This window comes from Eschrichtius robustus, chromosome 2, assembly GCF_028021215.1.
Source record: "Eschrichtius robustus isolate mEscRob2 chromosome 2, mEscRob2.pri, whole genome shotgun sequence".
Classification (NCBI taxonomy): domain Eukaryota; kingdom Metazoa; phylum Chordata; class Mammalia; order Artiodactyla; family Eschrichtiidae; genus Eschrichtius; species Eschrichtius robustus.
The window spans coordinates 143959726-143979669 of NC_090825.1; the positions used below are offsets into that span (position 1 = coordinate 143959726).

The 19944-nt window shown below is 48.4% G+C and overlaps 1 protein-coding gene across 2 annotated transcripts in view; it reads left to right on the forward strand.

Moving 5' to 3' along the window:
• Nucleotides 1-19944, forward strand: part of WWC1 (WW and C2 domain containing 1) — a 149369-nt gene that overhangs the window by 119359 nt on the left and 10066 nt on the right. For both annotated transcript variants that reach the window (XM_068534595.1, XM_068534596.1), the window contains exons 13-19: nt 87-167; nt 836-922; nt 2132-2324; nt 7574-7726; nt 8366-8457; nt 15140-15278; nt 16598-16762. In XM_068534595.1, the coding sequence (XP_068390696.1) occupies nt 87-167; nt 836-922; nt 2132-2324; nt 7574-7726; nt 8366-8457; nt 15140-15278; nt 16598-16762 (910 nt within the window). The remainder of the gene's footprint in view (nt 1-86; nt 168-835; nt 923-2131; nt 2325-7573; nt 7727-8365; nt 8458-15139; nt 15279-16597; nt 16763-19944) is intronic.

Genomic DNA, 19944 nt, shown 5'->3' on the forward strand with positions numbered 1-19944 from the left:
AGAGAACCCCGTCTCTGGAAAATGACTTTGGCCCCTGGTCACTACAGGGAAGCCTGACCCTCTTTCTTTCCTGTGTTGCTTTCCAGACTGGGTGCCTCAGAAGCCGCTGCTTTTGACAGTGACGAGTCAGAAGTAGTGGGTGCAACCCGGGTTCAGATCGCCCTGAAGTAAGTGGCAGGGAGGGCGGGACAGAGGGGTGTGGTCTGTGCAAGGTCTCCTCCTGGCCTGCAGCGTCCCCAGCATTTACCCTCACAGCTGCCCAGTGAGGCAGGCAGAACCAGCAGGACCTGCTGACAGCTGTGGGCTCCTAACTAAAGGGGGTTGGGGAGGGGAATCTCTTTCCATGCCTCCCAGTTCCCCATTTCACAAAAGAGAAAAAACAAGGTTTGAAGACCTTGTAAGTTGCCTGATTCACTGAGCTGGCCAGTGGCAGAGCCAGGCAGGGACCAAGACCTCCTGCCTTTTGGCCTGTTTGGTCGTTGTTGCCACGGCTTTTGTCTTATCATCTCACCTGGACCGAAGTCAACCCCTGGGCGCTGCAGCCCAGATTTCTTATTGTTTTCTCTTGATGCAGATTGGCCCCAATATTTTTTAAAATAGGAATTAAGTGCCAGTGTTTAAATGTCAGGAAATTTTATACAACCTCTGGCTTCTCTTTAAACATTCAGACCGACAGCTCTGGACCTGTGTCCCTGCCTGGCAGCAAACACTGGGCCTGTGCTCCCCAGCTCACCGCAGTCCCCAGAGCAGCCAGCAGCCGCCTCTGTGATTATCAAGGGAGAGAGAGATAAATGTGTTACTAACAGGTGCTCCATATGCCCCCTTTTCATTTCAGGTATGATGAGAAGAATAAGCAGTTTGCAATATTAATCATCCAGCTGAGCAACCTTTCTGCTCTGTTGCTGCAGCAAGACCGGAAAGTGTGAGTGTGTAGCTGATGGGCTGTATATTATCCTCTCCCGCGCTGCGCCCATCCCAGGGGACACTCTCCTGCTCTGTTCTGCTCCAACAACAGGCCCCGTAAACCTCTGTGGGTACTTAGTGCACATGACCGTGATGCACAGTGTCAGTGCCGTGAACGTGGATGCAGGCAGGGTAGCAAACACGCTCGCTCTAAACAGAAGCGCTCCAGACAGCTTCAGACCTTCCACATATGCGTCCTGAGCCCCTGCCAGGCGCCAGCACTAAGGAAGGGGTGGTGAGCAAACCTCTGCCCTTGTAAACTTGAAGCCTGCTGAAGAGGAAAGTCACGGCCCCTTTTATCTGCTCTAAGCTCGAGTATTCCACGCAGAAAGAGCCGGGCCTGCCTTTCTGAAGAGCCGGCTCCCATCACTGTGCTTCTATTGGCAGGTTGTGATGGGCGTTTACCTTACGGTTGATGATACAGCAAAGACCGGCACTGTCTGCCTCCCAGCTCGGTCCTGTGCAGACCGGGTTTATGTTGCATTGAGCTCGTCTGCCTACGTGTTCCTCCTTTGCTAGACCGTAGGCCTTCAGGGCAGCAGCAGGAGCTTATATTTCTGTGGCCTGCACCCAGCCAGCGTCTGGGGTGTGACACGTGGGAAGGAGGAAGGCAGGCTGGAAAACAGGCAAAACAGAAGGAAGACAAGATGGGACACTGGACTTGCGTGCACTCTTTGCTGTTACAAACAGGGCCGGGATGAATAACCTTCTCTGTAACTCATTGGTACTTGTGCAGCAGTATCTGTGCCTAGAAGCCAGCTGTCTGGGTCAAAGGGTGAATGCATGTGTACTTCTGTTAGGATTGTCACCTTCCCCTCCGCCGGAGTTGTGGCATTTTGCCTTCCTACCAGCGGTTGTATGAGTATTCCTCAGTGTTAACAAGCAGCCTGTCGGATCCTTCTGTTCACAGCAGTTTGCACACCGTTGACCTCAGGCTCCACAAGCTTTGAGGGCCTCACGATTGGGGGATTCAGTAGAAGGAAAAGCAGCACATTGTCCTTGGGGCCCTTATGCATCCCTCATGAATAACTGCATAACTACTGGAGAAATTACAAACTCTTGTCCGCTGTTGTTTCCTTGGGGATTTGCAGCAGCCGTTTAGCCTAACACCTGAGCCCCAGACCTGGGCTGACCTGACCCAGGCTTTCCTGTGTTTCTGTCCCTCTAGGAACATTCGTGTGGCTATCCTTCCCTGCTCCGAGAGTACCACCTGCCTGTTCCGGACCCGGCCTCTGGACTCCTCGGACACCCTGGTGTTCAACGAGGTGTTCTGGGTGTCCATGTCCTACCCAGCCCTTCACCAGAAGACCTTAAGAGTCGATGTCTGCGCCACCGACAGGAGCCATCTGGAGGCGTGCCTGGTGAGGGCTGTGTCTGTCTATCTGTGCAGCCTTCTGTCCTTCTGGGGATTGGTCCACCTTGCACTTCAGGAAGAAGACTTGGAGAAACACAGCTTGTGCTATCAGCCCAGCCCTTCTTGGGTTCTAGGCAGGGGCTCTTCCACAGATGAACAGCGTTGTTCCCAGACTTATTGAGAGCAGGGGAAGGGGAAGCGGGGAGCTCCTTTTTCTGCCGTGGAATTGCAGCGCCACATCCCTTGTGCCTGAGGCTGAGTCACCAGCCTTCCCACCGTGTGGCCTAAGACTCTTTAATTCTGTCTGTTTCCTTATCTGTAAAACCAGCTAACACTGGCTCCCTCACAGGTGGTTCTCTGAGGGTTAAATGAAGCACTAAAGCAGTGCCTCTCGAACTTTCACGTGCACACAGGTTACCTGCGGCTCTGGTTAAAATGCAGATTCTGATTCAGCAAGTCTGGGCAGGCAAGCAGCAAGATTCTGCATTTCTGTCAAGCTCCCAGGTGATGCCAGTACTGCTGGTGCCTGTAGCAAGGATGTAAAGCAAAGTGTCTGCACACACTAGGTCTCACGGGAAATCAGTTTCCATCCCTTTCCTGCTTGGCGAGGGTTCATAACAGCGTCATTGCCATTTATGTTGTTGTTATTGCTCACAGGAATGCAGTAGCTTGTGCCAATTGGATGCAATTTATATGGTGGGCTCTGAGCTAAGCTCCTTACGTGTGTTATCTCTGCTGATCCTCACTACAATCTTATAAAATAGGTAACTGTTACACCAGTGAGGAAACCGAGGCACAAAGAACTTGCCCAAGGTCACACAGTCAGGAAGTGGCAGGAACAGAGTTAGAGCCCAGGCAGGTCCACCCGTGTCAGACCCTGGATGTTTTCTATGTGCCAGCACAGTGCTCCCTGGAGCCCCCGGGTGGGATGGTGACTGCAGGATTTGGCAGGCAGGGTGGGTGCTGCTGAAGGATGGAGCGGAAAGCTTTTCCAAATCCAGGCTCCAGGGAGTTCCCTGGTGGCCAGTGGTTAGGACTCCAGGCTTTCACTGCCGTGGCCTGGGTTCAATCCCTGGTTGGGGAACTGAGAAAACCCACAAGCTGCACAGTGCAGCCAAAAAAAAAAAAAAAAGTATATATATATATATATATCTCTACCTATATATAGATAGATAGACAGATACTGACACACACACACGTGTGTGTGTATATATATAAAAGGATAGAATTTTTATTATTTATTTATTTAATTTATTTATTTTTGGCTGAGTTGGGTCTTTGTTGCTGCGCGCGGGCTTTCTCCAGTTGCGGCGGGCGGGGCTACTCTTCGTTGTGGTGCGCGGGCTTCTCATTGCCGTGGCTTCTCTTGTTGCGGAGCACGGGCTCTGGGCGCGCGGGCTTCAGTAGTTGTGGCACGCAGGCTCAGTAGTTGTGGCTCGCGGGCTCTAGAGTGCAGGCTCAGTAGTGGTGGTGCACGGGCTTAGTTGCTCCATGGCATGTGGGATCTTCCCGGACCAGGGCTCAAACCCATGCCCCCTGCATTGGCAGGCGGATTCTTAACCACTGTGCCACCAGGGAAGCCCCAAGGAAAGAATTTTTAAAATAAAAATGAATAAACAAATCCAGGCTCCTCCAGTGAAGAGTTTCCTTAGCCCCGAGCATTCCTAAATGAGAAGAGACTCAATCCTGTGTTCTTCTCCTAATTGGATGCCTTTTATTCCTCCTTCCTAATTGACGTCTGGCCATTGCTGGTTGCCATGGCAGCAGCCAAAGCGCTCATCCCGCCGTGCCTTGTCTCCGTCCACGGCCAACGGGAAGCCTCCGTTCCCGTGTCCCGTGGGGACGTGAGTGTTAGGCTGTTGTGTTTTGGTGGCTGGAGGAGGAAAGGAAGCGAGACAAGAGGAGGAAGGGCCGTTGGCTCCCACGCACGGTCTCCCCTCACTGCTGGGTTTGTGGAATCCCTGGTCTGTTTTGAGCCATTTAACCAGCCGGGCAAGGACAATAGTACCCATCCTGAGTAGTGTCTGCGTGTCTAGTACTGGGCTAAGAACTTTGTGTGCAGTATCTCATTTAATCCTCATGACAGCCCTGGGAAGCAATATTAGGATTATCTCCATCTGACAGATAAGGGATCAAGGCCCAGAAAGGCTAATTAACCGGCTCAGGTCATCCAGCAAGTAGGTAGAGAAGTCTGGATTTGAACAAGGATTCCAGCATCTTGACGCATCATCATCACACTATCCTACTGGATTATGGGTGTGGATGAATACTGCCTTCCCCAATATCGTGGGCAACAGTTCCACCAAATGCTTTAGGGTGGTATCGCAGGAGTCACAGGCTTTCCAGCCGGGTCCTGGTTACTCAAGCCCTGACTGTGCACGTTCTGTAAAGGCAGCCCCCTGTCCAGGCCCCACTCATATCCCATGTCTCATCACAACCGCCCCCTTGCCCCTTTCTCACTATGCCATCCCCACTTGGCAAAAGCCCAGCCCCATCAAAGTGAACCCTCCCCTCCTCTCCGCCCGTGCAGTTGGAGCAAAGCGCACACACCACCGCCCTGCGGTGTCATTTTAAAATCGTGGTCACGAACCTCCCGTGAGCCCTCTTGCTGCCCAGCGTTTATACTGTGTCTCCCTGGACCACTTACTCTCCTGCTTGTCTCAGTGACAAATTCTTATCCTCTCCTCTCTCCTCTCTCCTCGCCCTTACTCTCCCTCCGCTGAGGCCCTCCCTTCACACCCAGTTCTGGAAGAGTAGAAGGAACCCCACAGCTGCCACGCCGCACCTACCTGTCCTCGTGGGCTCTGCTGTTCTTCCTGGAGCTAAGGATGGGCCCTCCCCACTCCCATCTAGGGCCATCCTCTCTCAAGGGCGTCACGCCAACCGTTACTCTTTTGCTCTCTCCTGTGTCTCCAGTTTTCCCTCCTCACTGGATCTGGCCTATCAGTATGCCAACATCCTGTTATTTCTCCCCTGCTTTAAAAAAAAATTTTTTAACCCCATTTCTTCCTCCATTTACTACATTATTTCTTTCCTTTGCTCTCTAGCAACGCGTGAAAGAGGTGTGTGTGTTCTCTCTGTATCTCAGTCCACGTGAGCTTTTGCCCTCATCGTTCCACCAGAAATGTGCTCATCAGGGACCTCCTTGTTGCTAAATCCGGTGGCCGGCTCTCCATTCTTGTCCCTCTTGGCCTGCCTACAGCGTTTGGTACAATTGCGTACTCCATCTTCCTCAACATCCTTTGCCCTGACTTGGCTTCCCAGACCCCTCGCTCTCCTGGCCTTCTTCCCCCATCACTGGCCTTCTCTGTCTGTCTCCTTTGTAGATTCTTGCTCATTTCCCTGACCTCTCTCTGTTTGAAGGCCCCAGAGCTCAGGCTTGCTCCTCTCCCCTTTTCTACTTGCGTGCACTGCTTCGGTGATCTCATCCTATCCCCTGGCTTCAAACACCATCCCATGTGATGGTGCCAGCCTGGGCCTTTCCACTCATCTTGGCGTTGTATGTCCACTGCCGGAATCCACATCTCCTCTTGCATGTCCAGTAGCCATCACCAGTGATGTGTCCACAAGCACGCCCCTGATGTTTCCTCCCATGTCTTCAGTATCTCATCAGCTGAAGGCAACCCCATTCTTCCACTGCCCAAGCCAGAGACATCAGGGTCATCCTGGACCCCATTCTTCCTCTCATACCCCAACTCCAATCCTTCAGGGCCTCCTGGAAGCTCTGCCATCAGGAGATCCCCAGATTCCAACCACTTCTCTCCGTGCTCCTGACCTACTACCACCTCTCGCCCGGTGGTTGCAGAATCCCCCACTGGATCCCCCTGCTTCTGTTCTTGCTGCCCTTCGTCTCCTTTCAACACGGTATCCAGGGGCATCCTATTAAATTGCAGATGACTGCATGCCACTCCTCTACTTGAAGCCTTAGGATGGCTTCTGTCTCCACCCAGAGTCAACACCTGGGCCTTTGCCTGGCCCCCCAGGCCCTCCAGGGTCTGCTCCTTGTCATCTCTTGGACTTTATCCCCAAGACTCTTCTTCCAGCCTCCTTTTGCCCCTTGAATACACCCGCACGCCCCCTTCCCCAGCGCTTCGCACTGCTGTCCTCTCTAACCGGAATTCTCTTCTCCCGGATATTGATGGGCAAATCTCACTCCCTTGCCTCATTCTGATCTTAACCCAAATGTCACCTTCTGTGTGACGACTTCCTTCCACCCTATTTAAAATCACATTGCCCCCTCCACTCTCTTACCCCCTTCTCTCCACTTTCCCTGTATTATTTTCTCTGCAGCACTTTACATCACCTAATATTTCTCTATATCATAGGTATTAGGGTACATGTTATTTTCACATTTTATCATCTGTGAAATCAAGATGCAGTGTATACTAGATGGCAGGTCATAGTCTAATTGGCAACTATTTTTCTTTCTTAGTGGTACATGAAATAATAATACACTTTATAATCGATGGCATCTTAGACTCTATGAGACACAATATAGAAGTTACTTATTGATTATCTGATTCCCCCAGACTGGAATGGAAGCTCATGAGGGCAGAGATTTTTCTCTGCCTTAAATCCTTCCATATCCCCAACACCCAGAACAGTGCCTGGCACACAGAGGCTACTGGGAAAATGGGTGTATGTTGAGTAAATGAATGAACAAATGCATAAATGCCGTCAGAGTGCATCCAGTTTACTGAGGTAGACCATTCACGCCTATGAGCCAGCCTAAAATTGACTGTTATCTTGTTGGAATTAATATAGCCTGGAGAACTCTCTACATCACTACCTAGAGATCTTCCTTATTTTTTGTACATAACTATGTAATATTCCACCCTATAGATATATTACAGTTTACGCCTCCAGTCCCCTGTTTCTGGAGCTTTGAGTTGTTTTCCTTGACATCAGTCCTGGTCATGATGTTTTTTGACTCTGACACCAAAAGCAAAAATCAACAAGTGGAACCACCTCAAACAAAAGCTTCTGCACAGCAAAGGAAATCATCAACAAAATGAAAAGGCAACCTACTGAATGGGAGAAAATATTTGCAAATCATGTATCTGATAAATATTTAAAGAACCCATACAACTCAATGAAAGAATAAGTTAGTGAACAAGTGAGTTATTGGAAAATGATTAGCAGCTAGCCATTTCTTCCTCCCAGGAAGCTTCTGTCTCACCTGGAGTGGTGTTTTGCATACTGCCCCCAGAATACCTTGTCACCCCCTGGTTGTGCTTTTTTTCCCATTCTCCACAGGGAGGCGCCCAGATCAGCCTGGCTGAGGTCTGCCGGTCTGGGGAGAGGTCGACTCGCTGGTACAACCTCCTGAGCTACAAATACTTGAAGAAACAGAGCAGGGAGCCCAAACCAGCGGGAGCCATGGCCCCCATGCCAGGACCTGAAAGCACGGTGAGCTGGGCCACAGCTTTGCACCCTTCTCCTGCACATGCGGCACCTGGCTGGATGAAAGGAAAAGCCTCTCCCTGAATTGGAGGTGGCTGGACATCAGAGGTGGAGTAATTATTAGAAGAAACTGAGTCTCAGAGACATTAAATAATTTCCTCAAGTCACACAGGCTTCCTCACCATAGACACCATTCAGTATGAAGACTCTTCCTCTAGGAAGCCTTCCCTGAATACAGCCCCCAAGCTAGCTTTGCCACCATGCCTCTGTTCTCAAACATCCAGTACTTATCTCTCTCATAGTCCTTCCCAGATTGTTTTGTTATTGATGGTCTATGGGGTGGTCTCCCTGACTAAACCATGCTCTCCTTACAGCCGGAGACCTATAATTCCGTCTCACCCAAACACTAAACTTGGCTGTCTTCCAAACTCTGTCTGGGCATGCAGAGGTTATTCTCCAGAGAACTGCCAGTTAGAAGAACTAAGGACTGTATTTCCAATTTATTTGACTCTACAGCAAGACGCTTACCCACTCTGGTCTTCAGTTTTACCCTCCGTTTACTGGGAGGGTGACACACTCTGATTCCTGCCGGGTGGGGCTATGCCCATGGTGTACGGATGGACCCATCAGCCTTTGTCTCTGCAGGATGCCGTGTCTGCTTTGCTGGAACAGACAGCCGTGGAGCTGGAGAAGAGGCAGGAGGGAAGGAGCAGCACACAGACCCTGGAAGACAGCTGGTAAGTGAGGGTGCCCCTGGGAACTGACCTGGCTTGGACCTGAGCCCAAGGATGAGATCCCCAAATACCAGGGCAACCAACAGAAGTGTTCCTCTGTGAAAATGGAGAACCTCTCTCCTCATGGGTTCTCTACAGGCAAAAAGGCAGTATATAGTCTGGTACAGTAGTTCCCAAAAATCCCTTCCCAGTTTGTCATTTTGTGTTCCAGGAATTATTCATGCTAGTTCACATCTAATATTAGTGTTTGTCTTGATGAACTTACATTTATTTTGGTTAAAAAAAAAATTCTTCGGAAGCTTTATATTACTAGAAGTGGAAATAAGTATAATTTGCCATAAATTGAAGATTCCTCAGTAAGGAATTGCAGTTGACTGCTAGGAACAGAGAGCAGAAATAATGGGCTTAAACAAGATAGAAGTGTACTTCTTTGTTACTTAAAAACAAGACTGGAAAAAGGCATTCCAGGGCACGTCTGTCAGCCCCACGATGTTACTGGGAACCCAGGCTCTTTCTCTCATTCTACTTTGTTGGCCTTAGGTGTGACCTCCATCATCAAGGCTGCTAAGCGCAGAATGGCTGCAGAGTCACCAGCCATCAGGCAGGCATCAGGAAAGAGGAGAGACAACAGAGTCTTCCTGCGTGCCTTGTAACCAAGGAGCATTCCTGAAAGTCCCACCCAGCAATTTCTACTTGCTTCTCATTGGCCGAGCTTAGCTACTTGGCCTACCTAACTGCAAGGGAGACTGGGAAATGAGGTCTCTTAGTCGGTACAAAATTCAGGATTCTGTTACTAAGGAAGAAAGTAGGAATGGATATTGAGTAGGCCATGAGCCAAGTCTGCCTCAGAAGGTAACTGTGGAAGATTAAATGTAATGAAAATACAACAAGAGTATTCAAGTCTAGCTGGGTATATTGCTTGCCAAGGTTCTAAGACTAAGGTCTCCTCTCCCGTTGTTAAAAAGGAAGGTCAGTCAGTGTTTCAGCAATGTTAAAGACATGCTACTGCCCAAGAGAGACTTCCTCCTTGATGTAAACAGGTCTGAAGGAGAAGTGAACAGGACACAGCTTTCTCGCTGTGTGATCAGTGTTCTTTAGTCCCTTGTTTACCCACAGAAGGGTCTTATGACACACTTTAGGAAACAGTGATGTAGACTGGGGTTCAAATCCTAGCTTCATCTTTTTTTGTGTAGCCTTAGGCAAAGTGTTTTTAATCTTTGTATTGCAACATAATGTACATACAGAAAGGTTGACATAAGTGTACAGTTCAGTGAATTTTCGGAAACAAAACTACCCGTGAATCCAGTGCCCAAATCGAGAAGCAGAGCGTCAGCGGCTCTCCGGAAACCCACACATGCTTCCTCCCAGTCCCTGCCCTCGCCCTCAAGAGCACCCACTCTTAGGCAAGTCGTTCTGACCTTGTCTGATCCTCAGCTGAAAAGTGGGGACATCACACCGACTGGGTGGGGTTATCAGAAGGGACTGAAGGAAAAGCCACTGATGAAGTGAAAGTGCAAAGCTCGTAGTAGACACGGAAGAAACAGCAGAGATTCTTAGCAGTAAATCGAGGAGCAGCACGAGTAACTACCAGCTGGAAATGAGCACAGCCTAGGAACCTTGCCATTTGGAGGAAGTGTGTGTAGTTGTACTTAAGTGCATGTGCTCTGAATCCAGACAGATGTGAATTTGGAGTCTCACTCATCCAACTCCCTGTGGGATTCTAGGGCTGGGTGAGGCCTGAGCATCAGTAAGTTTAAAAACTTCGTGGGTAATTCTAAGGTGAAGCCTGGGCTGAGAACCAGGCTCTAACCCTGGTTTCCCTATCTGTGAAATATAGATTTAAGAAATAGCCACTGGCTTCCCTGGTGGCGCAGTGGTTGAGAATCTGCCTGCCAATGCAGGGGACACGGGTTCGATCCCTGGTCTGGGAAGATCCCACATGCCGCGGAGCAACTAGACCCGTGAGCCGCAACTACTGAGCCTGCGCGTCTGGAGCCTGTGCTCCGAAACAAGAGAGGCTGCGACAGTGAGAGGCCCGCACACCGCGATGAAGAGTGGCCCCCACTCGCCGCAACTAGAGAAAGCCCTCGCACAGAAACGAAGACCCAACACAGCCAAAAATAATTAATAAATAAATAAAAATTAAAAAAAAAAAAAGCCACTACACATGGGGAATTTTGTAGACTCAAAAAATTACGCATGCTGAGCACTTAACACAAACCTTTACTCACAGGAAGCACTCAGTGACTCTTCTGTTACAGCCCTAGATTATATGTTTGGTCTCACATGAAGTCTTTCCTTAGTATCTTTTACTCCAGGGGTGAGCAGGTGTTTTCTGGAAAGGGCCAGATAGAAAATGTCTGCTTTGTGTGCCATACGGACTCTGTTATATCCACTCAACTCTGCCATCGTAGTGTGAAAGCAGCCATAGATGGTACCTACACCAACCACCGTGATTCTGTCATTGAAGCTTCATTTACAGACACTGAAATTTGAATTTCACATCATTTGCACACACCATGAAATTTCGCTCTCTTTTCGATTTTTTTTTCAGCCATTTAAAAATATAAAAACCATTCATAGCTTGGACCTTGCACTGTCCAAAAACAGGCAGTGGGCTGGATTTGGCCCACAGGCTGGCCCCTCTCTTCCTCTTCTCTTCCTCCATGTGATAAAGAATAGGGCAAGGTTCCTGAATTTTTGTATGTTCGTACGTTTTAGGATTCTCTCTAAATGGTCTCAGTTTCTCTTTCCTTCTCTGTCCCACTCCATCTGTGTCTCCCTGCTTCCTTCCCTTTCCCTCCCTCCCCACCTCCTTCCCTCTCTCCTCTCCTCCTCCCCTCCCCTCTCCTTCCCTTTCTCTTCCTCCCTCCTCCCTCCCTCCATCACCCCGCCTTTCTCTTTCTCCTGTCTTTTTCCCTCCCTCTTCCCTCTCTCTCCCTCTCTCTCCTTCTCTCTGGCACACTGCAAAGGTCTGATGCCGGAAATAGGCCCAGGACCTGTCTTCCAAAACCCTGGCACAAGATCAGTGGTTTCCGCCAAATTCCAAGCTTATGTTGAGACTTTTCACGCCATCTCCTAGCAACCACCTTCTGTTCTCTCTCCCTTTGTGGCCCCCTCTCTCCCCACCCCTTGCCATTCAAACTTCCCCAGACACTGACTTACAAAGAGGGCTGGGAATCCCAGAGCTGCTATACTGGGGTAAATCCATCTGCAGCCCCCTCCCCCCAGACTGGAGGCTTCTTTTGGTCCTGGAATGTTAACTAGCTCTGCTGTGCCCGCTCAGCTCTGGAGTGGAGGGCTCCAGAGACTGGCCCTCCGTTCTCATCTCCTCTCCTTCCCCCTCGGCACCCAAGGCCCAAAGGAGGGTGCCATTGTTACTCCCTCCTTTTAATTGTTTAGGTTTCTTTAGTGCATATAATCAGAAGACTCGATCTTTTTTTAAGATCCACAAGCAAAACAAAACTCTTAGAGGATTAGAAAATATAGAAGAATATAATCACAGACAATGCTAGAGTGAAAATCCTTTTATTTACCTCCTCGGGGACTTGTGTGTGTTTGTCTAGGACAGAGGTTGAGAAGTGGCCTAGCTGAGTCCCAGGGCATGTGTGTTTTATATTTTACCAGGCACTGCAGAATCATTCTCAAGTAAGATTGTCCTAGTAAATGCTCCACCAGCAGTGATTGAGAGTACCCCTAAAGCTACATCCTCTCTGATACAATATAATTGACGAGTATTTAATCAAGAATATGTACATGTTTTGTTTTAGCAGATGCTGCTAAATTGACTTCAGAGTATAAATTGGCTGCTCTAATTAACACTCCCCACGGGGATATGCCTTTTTCCCAAACCCTCACTTCATATTATCAGATATATATTTTAAATTTTTTATTTATTTATTTTTGGGCACTTTTCCAAAGGGTGCAAAGATGTGACTAATTATTTTTCTCTTTACAATTGAGGGTTTTTTTTTTTTTTTTCCTTCCTGGAAAATACTTAGATCAGCTTCTTAGTCACAAAGAAGAGACTTCCCTAGTGGTTGAGCACTTCGTGGAATTGAACAAACGTGGATTGGAAACCTGGCTGCACCACTGAGTGGCCTGTGACACTGGACAAGGCCTACCCACTCTCTGATCCTCCGCTTTTGAATCTGTAAAACGGAGACAAGAGTGTCTTTCAGTGTGGTTGTGAGACCTCCGCGAAGCACCTGCGGTTCATTAAGCCCTCAGTCCATGCTGGTTAGTGATGTGGCATCTACACAATCCTCACTAAGGTGCTCCCTGTGAGCACTCGTGTTTAATGGCTCTTTTATGTGTAGATCAAGGTGGCTGGGGGGGACTTCCCTGGTGGCGCAGTGGATAAGACTCCGTGCTCCCAATGCAGGGGGCCCGGGTTCGATCCCTGTTCAGGGAACTAGATCCCACTCGCGTGCCACAACTAAGGAGCCTGCATGCCGCAACGAAGGACCCGGCGAGCCACAACTAAGGAGCCCTGGAGCCGCAGTTAAGGAGCCCACGTGCTGCAACTAAGGAGCCCACCTGCCACAACTAACAGCCGGTGCAACCAAATTTAAAAAAAAAAAAAAAGAGGCCAGCGGGGAGAAGCCCCTCCGTAGCGATAGTCCCCATCTAAGTGCAAGGGAGGTTTTCATCACAGGGCTGGGGATGGAGAGCCAAGATCTGTTCTCCCTGTTGGGAAAATCCTAAGGGAGATTTTATGTTTATCCACAGTCTCACTGAGCGAGCTAGCTAGGTGTCAAATTCTCTGCTTTTGGCTGGAATTCCTCCAGCTCAGTATGGTAATACTATCTCATGCTGATCAGAAGCCTGGTGGTTATGTATGTCTTTGAAAAGTAAAGATGGGAATGGTGATAAATTACTAATTAACAAATTCCGTCCATTTGTCACACCAACTCCTTCCAACCCTGGAGTCCAAGGAGAAAGGATAATTATGAAGAGTATCACCAAAAATAAAGTCTCTTCAACAAATGGTACAGCCACCCCATTGGCTATCCATATAGAAAAAAATAAATTTTGAGTACCATGGACAAAAATTAATCTGAAATGGATCATAGAGCTAAACATAAAAGCTGAAACGATAAAACTTTTAAAAGAAACTACCAGAGAAACTCTTTGCAAAGACTTCTTAGGTACAGTGTAAAAAGCACAAACCATTAAAGAGAAAAACTGATAAACTGGACTTTATCACAATCAAAAGCTTCTGTTCTTTGGAAGACACCATTTAGAAGAGGAAAAGGCAAGCCAGAGACTTGGAGAAAATATTTGCAAAGGATTCCAATCTAGAATATATAATGAACTCTTACAACTCTGTAATAAAAAGACAGCCCAATTTTTAAATGGGCTAAAAATTCTAAGAGACACCTTGCAAAAGAAAATATGAATGGTCAATAAATGCAGGAAAATATTCTCAACAGGAAAGTGAAAATTAAAACCAGAACGAGATACGAGTACTCACTCAGTTGAATGACTAAATTTGAAGATTAACAATACCAAGTATAGGTGAGGAACCAGAATTCTCATAATATTACTGTGGGAACATAAAATGGTATAACCACGGGGGAAAAACATTGAATCACTTATACTTACTGTTTGACCCAGCAATTCTACTCCTAGGTATGTGTATATATATATCTGTAATAGTCTGAATTGTGTCTCCCCAAAATTCAGATATTCAAGCTCTGACCCCAGTACCAGAGAATGACTGTTTTTGAGTACAGGGTATTTAAAGAGCTGATTCAGTTATCACAAGGCTGTTAAAGTTAGGGTGGGCCCTAATCCATTGTGACTGTTCTTATAAGAAGAGGAGATTTGGACACACAGAGAGATGCCAGGGACACACATACAGAGGGAAGACCACATGAGGACACAGCATGAAGGTGGCCATCTACAAGTCACAGAGGGCGCCCTCAGAGGAAACCAAACCTGCCCACACCTTGATCTTGGACGTTAAGCCTCCAGAACTATGGGAAATAAATTTCTGTTGTTAAAGCCACCCAGTCTGTGGTATTGTGTTATGGCAGCCCTAGCAAACTAATACAACGTCCAAGAGGAATGAAATCCTATTTCTACACAGACTTGTAGGTGAATGTCTATAGAAGCTTTATTCATAATTTCTAAGAAATGGAAACAATCCAAATGTTTATCACCTGATGAACAAAGTATAGTCTATCCATCCAATGGAAGATTACTCAACAATAAGAAGGAGTGAACTATTGATACTATGCACCAATATGGATGGATCTCAGAAACATGATGCTGAGAGAACGAAGCCAGAGACAAAAGAGCATATACTGTCTGATTCCATTTCTATGAAATACAAGAAAAATCAGATTGAATCTTTAGTGACAGAAAACTGGTCGGTGGTGGGCTGGGGCTGGGGAGAGTTTAACTGGGAAAGGGTACAAGGGAACCTTTCAAGGTAATGGAACATTCTTTATCTTGAGTGTGGTAGTGGTTACACAGAGGAACACACTGGTCAAAACTCATCAAACTATACACGAAATGCATTTTGTTATATGTAAAATATACCTCACTAAAATTGATTTTTTTAGAAAGTGTCCTCACTCCTGAAAATGCTTGGAAGCCCTGCCCTGGATGCACTTAAATGGCAGGTGAACAGATGAAAGTGGGTGCTGTGGGTAATCAAAGTACCTTGTCATCACAGGAGGTGCGAGGAGGGGACCAGCGAGAACGAGACAGCAGCTGAGGAGGAGGAGGAGGAAGAGGAGGAAGAGGGGGAAGGGGAAGAGGACATTTTCACTGAGAAAGCCTCACATGATATGGATGAGTGCCCAGCGCTAAAGGTAGGGAGGGCTGGGGACACGGGAAGGGCTGTCCTGGGGAAATAGCCCTCAATCCTTGAACCTGAGCAATCAGAAAAGGCTCGGGGCTAAGTCTCATGCTCCAGCATCAGGGGACAGGCCTTCAGAGTGGGATGACCTGCAGAAGGTTGTGTAGGAGTGTCCCTGCCTGGAATTGGGGTCATTTCGGTGACAGTAAGCCAGGAGAAGTTGACTCATCCCCCTCATCTCTCCCGCCCTCTGCAGTTCCCGGTTTTCTGGGCAGACCTCAGTCTTTGCAGGCAGGTGGGTCTGGGTTCAAATGCCAGCTCTGCTCCTTCCTAGCTGTGTAGCCTTAGGCAGATGACTTCATCCCTCTCCAGCCTTGGTTTCCTCATGTGTAAAATGGACACAGTAATACCAACCTGGCAGGTGGGTTCTAAGATTTTGAGTGAATGGATTTCTCCATTTGGGTCTGCCCAAAGTGCAATAGGAAAGAGGTTCTAGTCAAGTTCCCTTCGCCTCCTGCTTCCCTGCTGCACTAGGGTTACATGATACAACAGGCTTCACGCTCCAAAGAGACCTCCATGTTCTTTGACCTGCAGGACTCCTGGAAGTGGAGTGACCCATTGTGTCTGAGCCGGGCACGTGGGGCTGGAGAGGCAGGTTGTGCACTGCACAAAGGTGCCTGACCCCTGGCGGGGTGGGGGTTGCAGCGGGGGTGTGAGAGGAGAACCTGGGCCTGCCTTCTGACTGCCCCGCACCGAGGGGAAGTCTTTCCGTAGTTTCTCCAGCCAAAGGGGGTGCCTTTTTCAAAATCACATGAAGGCCCTGTTTTGGTGAATCAAGGCCCTTCATTTGGGTGTTTTTATTTACCTCTGCTGGTAACTACTGTGAAAGGACAATAGAAAACCTGATCACCTAGTTTAGATAACGAGATCTGCTAGTTGCCTCCATAACTCCATGAAAACATCTGCAGTTCTTGGCTGGGGCCGTGGAGGCCTTGGTTACGGCTTTGTTAAAATACGGTTGGTCTTGAGGGTGTGAAGTCCGGGACTTTGGCGGGTGAGGTGCCTCTGCTGCTTACGTGAGCTTGTTAGGGGACTGAACATCTCCCACTAGCCCCAGCCCACAGGTGTCAGGGAGGACTGGGGGCCAGTACTCGGGGCCTCGGGCGCTGTCCTGGCTGGGCTGGGGCCGCGGAAGCCCCTGGCTGTGACTGAGGACCAGAGGCAAGGTGACAGGGGTGGGGAGCAGCTGCGGAGGGTGCCCCATGAGTCTCAGGGTGGATGGCTGAGACTCTGCGGATACCGATGGCCTCACAGCTGTGACCTCTTCCTCAGGTGGACAAAGAGACCAACACGGAGACCCCGGCCCCGTCTCCCACGGTGGTGCGGCCCAAGGACCGCCGGGTGGGTGCGCCATCCCCAGGGCCATTTCTTCGAGGGAGTACCATCATCCGCTCCAAGACCTTCTCCCCGGGCCCCCAGAGCCAGTACGTGTGCCGGGTAAGCAACCGTGTGGCGCTTCCCTCCCCCAGAGCACCTGCTTCTCTCCCAGTAGCCGAGAGCCCTGGTTCTCACACCGTCCTGGGTGCAAGTTCCCACTGCGCTCACCTTGCGTCCTCGTCGGAGCCTGTTTCCTCATAATGTTAACAGACCGACTCTATGGGGTTGCTTTAAGGATTGAATTAGCTAAAGCCTGGGAAAGCCTCCATAACCAATACAGGGCCAGTGATTTTATAATTCCAACCAGTTGGAATTCTCCCCTCCTCCTTGTTTATGCCCTGCCCTGCCACACCCCTTGCTGAGATCAGACTGACCCTCACCATCCCTGATGGGCAGGCAGTTCCTCCCCTTCCAGGGCAATTGCAGCGTGCAGCCTGAGGTTACAAAATAGCAACAGACCTGTTTATTACTTAGTCATGGGTTTAGGGGTTTTGGGGGTTTTTTTTTTATATCTTTATATTTTTTTTAATGAACCTAAACATTAACTATAGACAGAACACTCATGAATTCTTCCTGGAGACCAATGAGCATGAGCCCGTGTTGTAGAGAACACTGCTCTGGATTGCTTCAGTCCTTCTGTGTTTCTGCAGGTGGCACCATGGTCCCAGCACCTAGGAAAGGCACGTTGCCATTCTCTTTTAGGGGTTTTTTTAATCGAACTTTTTGCTAACATTGAAAACTTAGGAAATTCAATTAAAAGTTTTAAAAAATGAAGAGGTTTCAAATAAAATTCCAGTTTCTCTTGGGAAAAAAAGGGACTGTCTGGCCCCATGGGCTACACATTCTGTCACAGACACAGCTGGCTGGAGCTGAGCAGTGAGGGCCACTGCCCTTGGAGGGGTGGAGGGGGCAAGGCTTTCAAGTTCCCTGTGGCCTCCACCTGGCCCTCTTTAACCTATTTCACTTGCCAACCTGCTCTTGCAGGCCCCGCTGGATTTAGAAGCCGTGCAGTAGGCTTGGCTCCCTGATCCCTTTGCCTTGCTATCCAATTAGTCTACCCCGTCTGAGGGGTCATGCTGTTTGCTGGGGCTACAGAAACCAAGACCCTGTTCCTGACGCTCAAATGACATGTCGACATCCTTCCTTACCTCCTACCTACCTTCCTTACCTCCTACCATGAAGAACCAACCAGCAATAACTAGAAGCATAAACAGAAACTTCCTGCCTAGTGTGCCAATAAGTTGTCACAGGAAAGGCCCATGGAACCTGCCCCACCTCGTCAACCTGCCACCCACCTGCCTATTGTTATAGGGAGGGGGAGGGGATATGGGGGGTTCAATATCTGATATTCGGTATCCAAGGCCTCCAATTATAAGCTTGAGTAGGGAAGGTAATTTTTTCATAACATGACAATTTCACTAATTTGAAATTGTGGCTACTTTTCAAATTAGTCCCCCCAAAACATTCCCTGTAATACCTCCCAGAAATAACGTAAACCTCTCCCATCTGTGTCAAGTCTCTAGCTAATATTTGAGCTTGTAAGCATCTGAAAAGACAATGTGAGCACCTGCAATGTAGCTGCGTATCTTGCGAAAGGTACAGGGTTTCCTGCAGTCACTGAATGTGATTTTAACATGAGGGAATTCGTGAATCACAAGTGAAGAATCCTGCAATTAAGCCAGCACACAGCTGAAGAAGAGAAAAATCCAGTCCATGTTTCAAATGTGAATAACTTGAAGGACTTAGAAAAGCCCTTAGGATAATGGATAATCTGTTTCTGGCAAAATTGCTGACTTTATGAACGTGCGGTGGAAATCAAACACAAAGTGAAGAATGTCACTTGTTGGAAACATCACACCAAAAGAAATGAGTGTTTGATTCATCCTTTGCCATCAGGATTTAGAATGCAGTTGTAATTTTGTCAAATGCAAGATATGAAATATAACTTGTGAAAAGTGTTTTTCTTTTCCGACTAAAAACTCAAACTTTTTTCCCCAATATTTACAATAAAATTCTGGTCTCCTGGGTAAATGGATTCGCTTTAGGTGGCCTTTTTCAGGATTGGCATCCTTGAATAACAGAGAGCTCCAGTCCCATTTATTACGCATCTTTAACACACCTAGCACTATGCTGGGCCCTTCCCATATTTTATTATCCGGACCCTGCAGGGCTGCAGATTAAAAAATTCCTACTCTGCATGGATCACCTGCCACAGGCAGAAACGACCTTTCTGGGACTTCCCCGGCGGTCCAGTGGTTAAGACCCTGCCTTCCAATGCAGGAGGCGTGGGTTCAATCCCTGGTCAGGGAACTAAGATCCCACATGCCATGGGGTGTGGCCAAAAAAACGAAAAAAAAAAAAAAAAAGGTCTTTCTTAGCAAAGCCGTATATTTTTCCTTCTTTGTTTTCTGACTACACTTGAGCCCAAGCTTATCGGTTTCTTGTAGATTCTTACTTAAGGCTACAAGAAGTAGCCAATGGTACAACATCCTGAATTTTTTCCTATCATTTCCCTTAAAGCTCTGTAGGCGTGCAGATACAGATATCTCTGTCTCTCGAGATACAACAGGTAACAAGTGTATCCCTCTGGTTTTCACCCACAGAATGAGCATTCTCAAATTCCCAACAGGGAATATTGCTGTCTGTGCTGTGCCCCATCCTACCTCCAGTACACAGCCAGCTCCCTGTCTTCTGGTCTGTGGTTTATAGCACCCCACTCCCCAGTACCAAGTCCTGTACTGGTCAGGGTTCTTAATAGCAAGCAGTAGAAACAGACTGTGAGCAGTGTATGTGGGGAAGAAATGTTTGGAAAGGAAATTGAATAGTTCACATATTCATCAGAAAGCTGTAGAACCAACCTCAGAAATCAGGCAGGAACAAGGCGGGCCAGACCACAGCCAAAATCATACCACAAAGACAGTCAAGGGGGGACACCCCAAGTGCTGCTGTAGAACGTGGTCCCAGCTGGCTGTGCCACTGCCTCTGGGGTTCAGCACTGATTCCTCCACCAGACTCCTACCGCTGCAGGAGGCCAGGGAAGCTCCGGCTACTGCCGCTGCGGCCACTCCTCAGCCACTAAGGGCTTCTCCCTGAGAAACCAAGAAACACGGATGCTCATGGAGCAGAGGAGAATGGCCTGGTTAAATCCAAGAGGCACAGTGACAGAGAATTGGTCCAACTAACCAGGCTGTGATTCAAAGACCAGAGCAGTTGCATCTAACTGTCAGAGTCTAGTCCCGTGC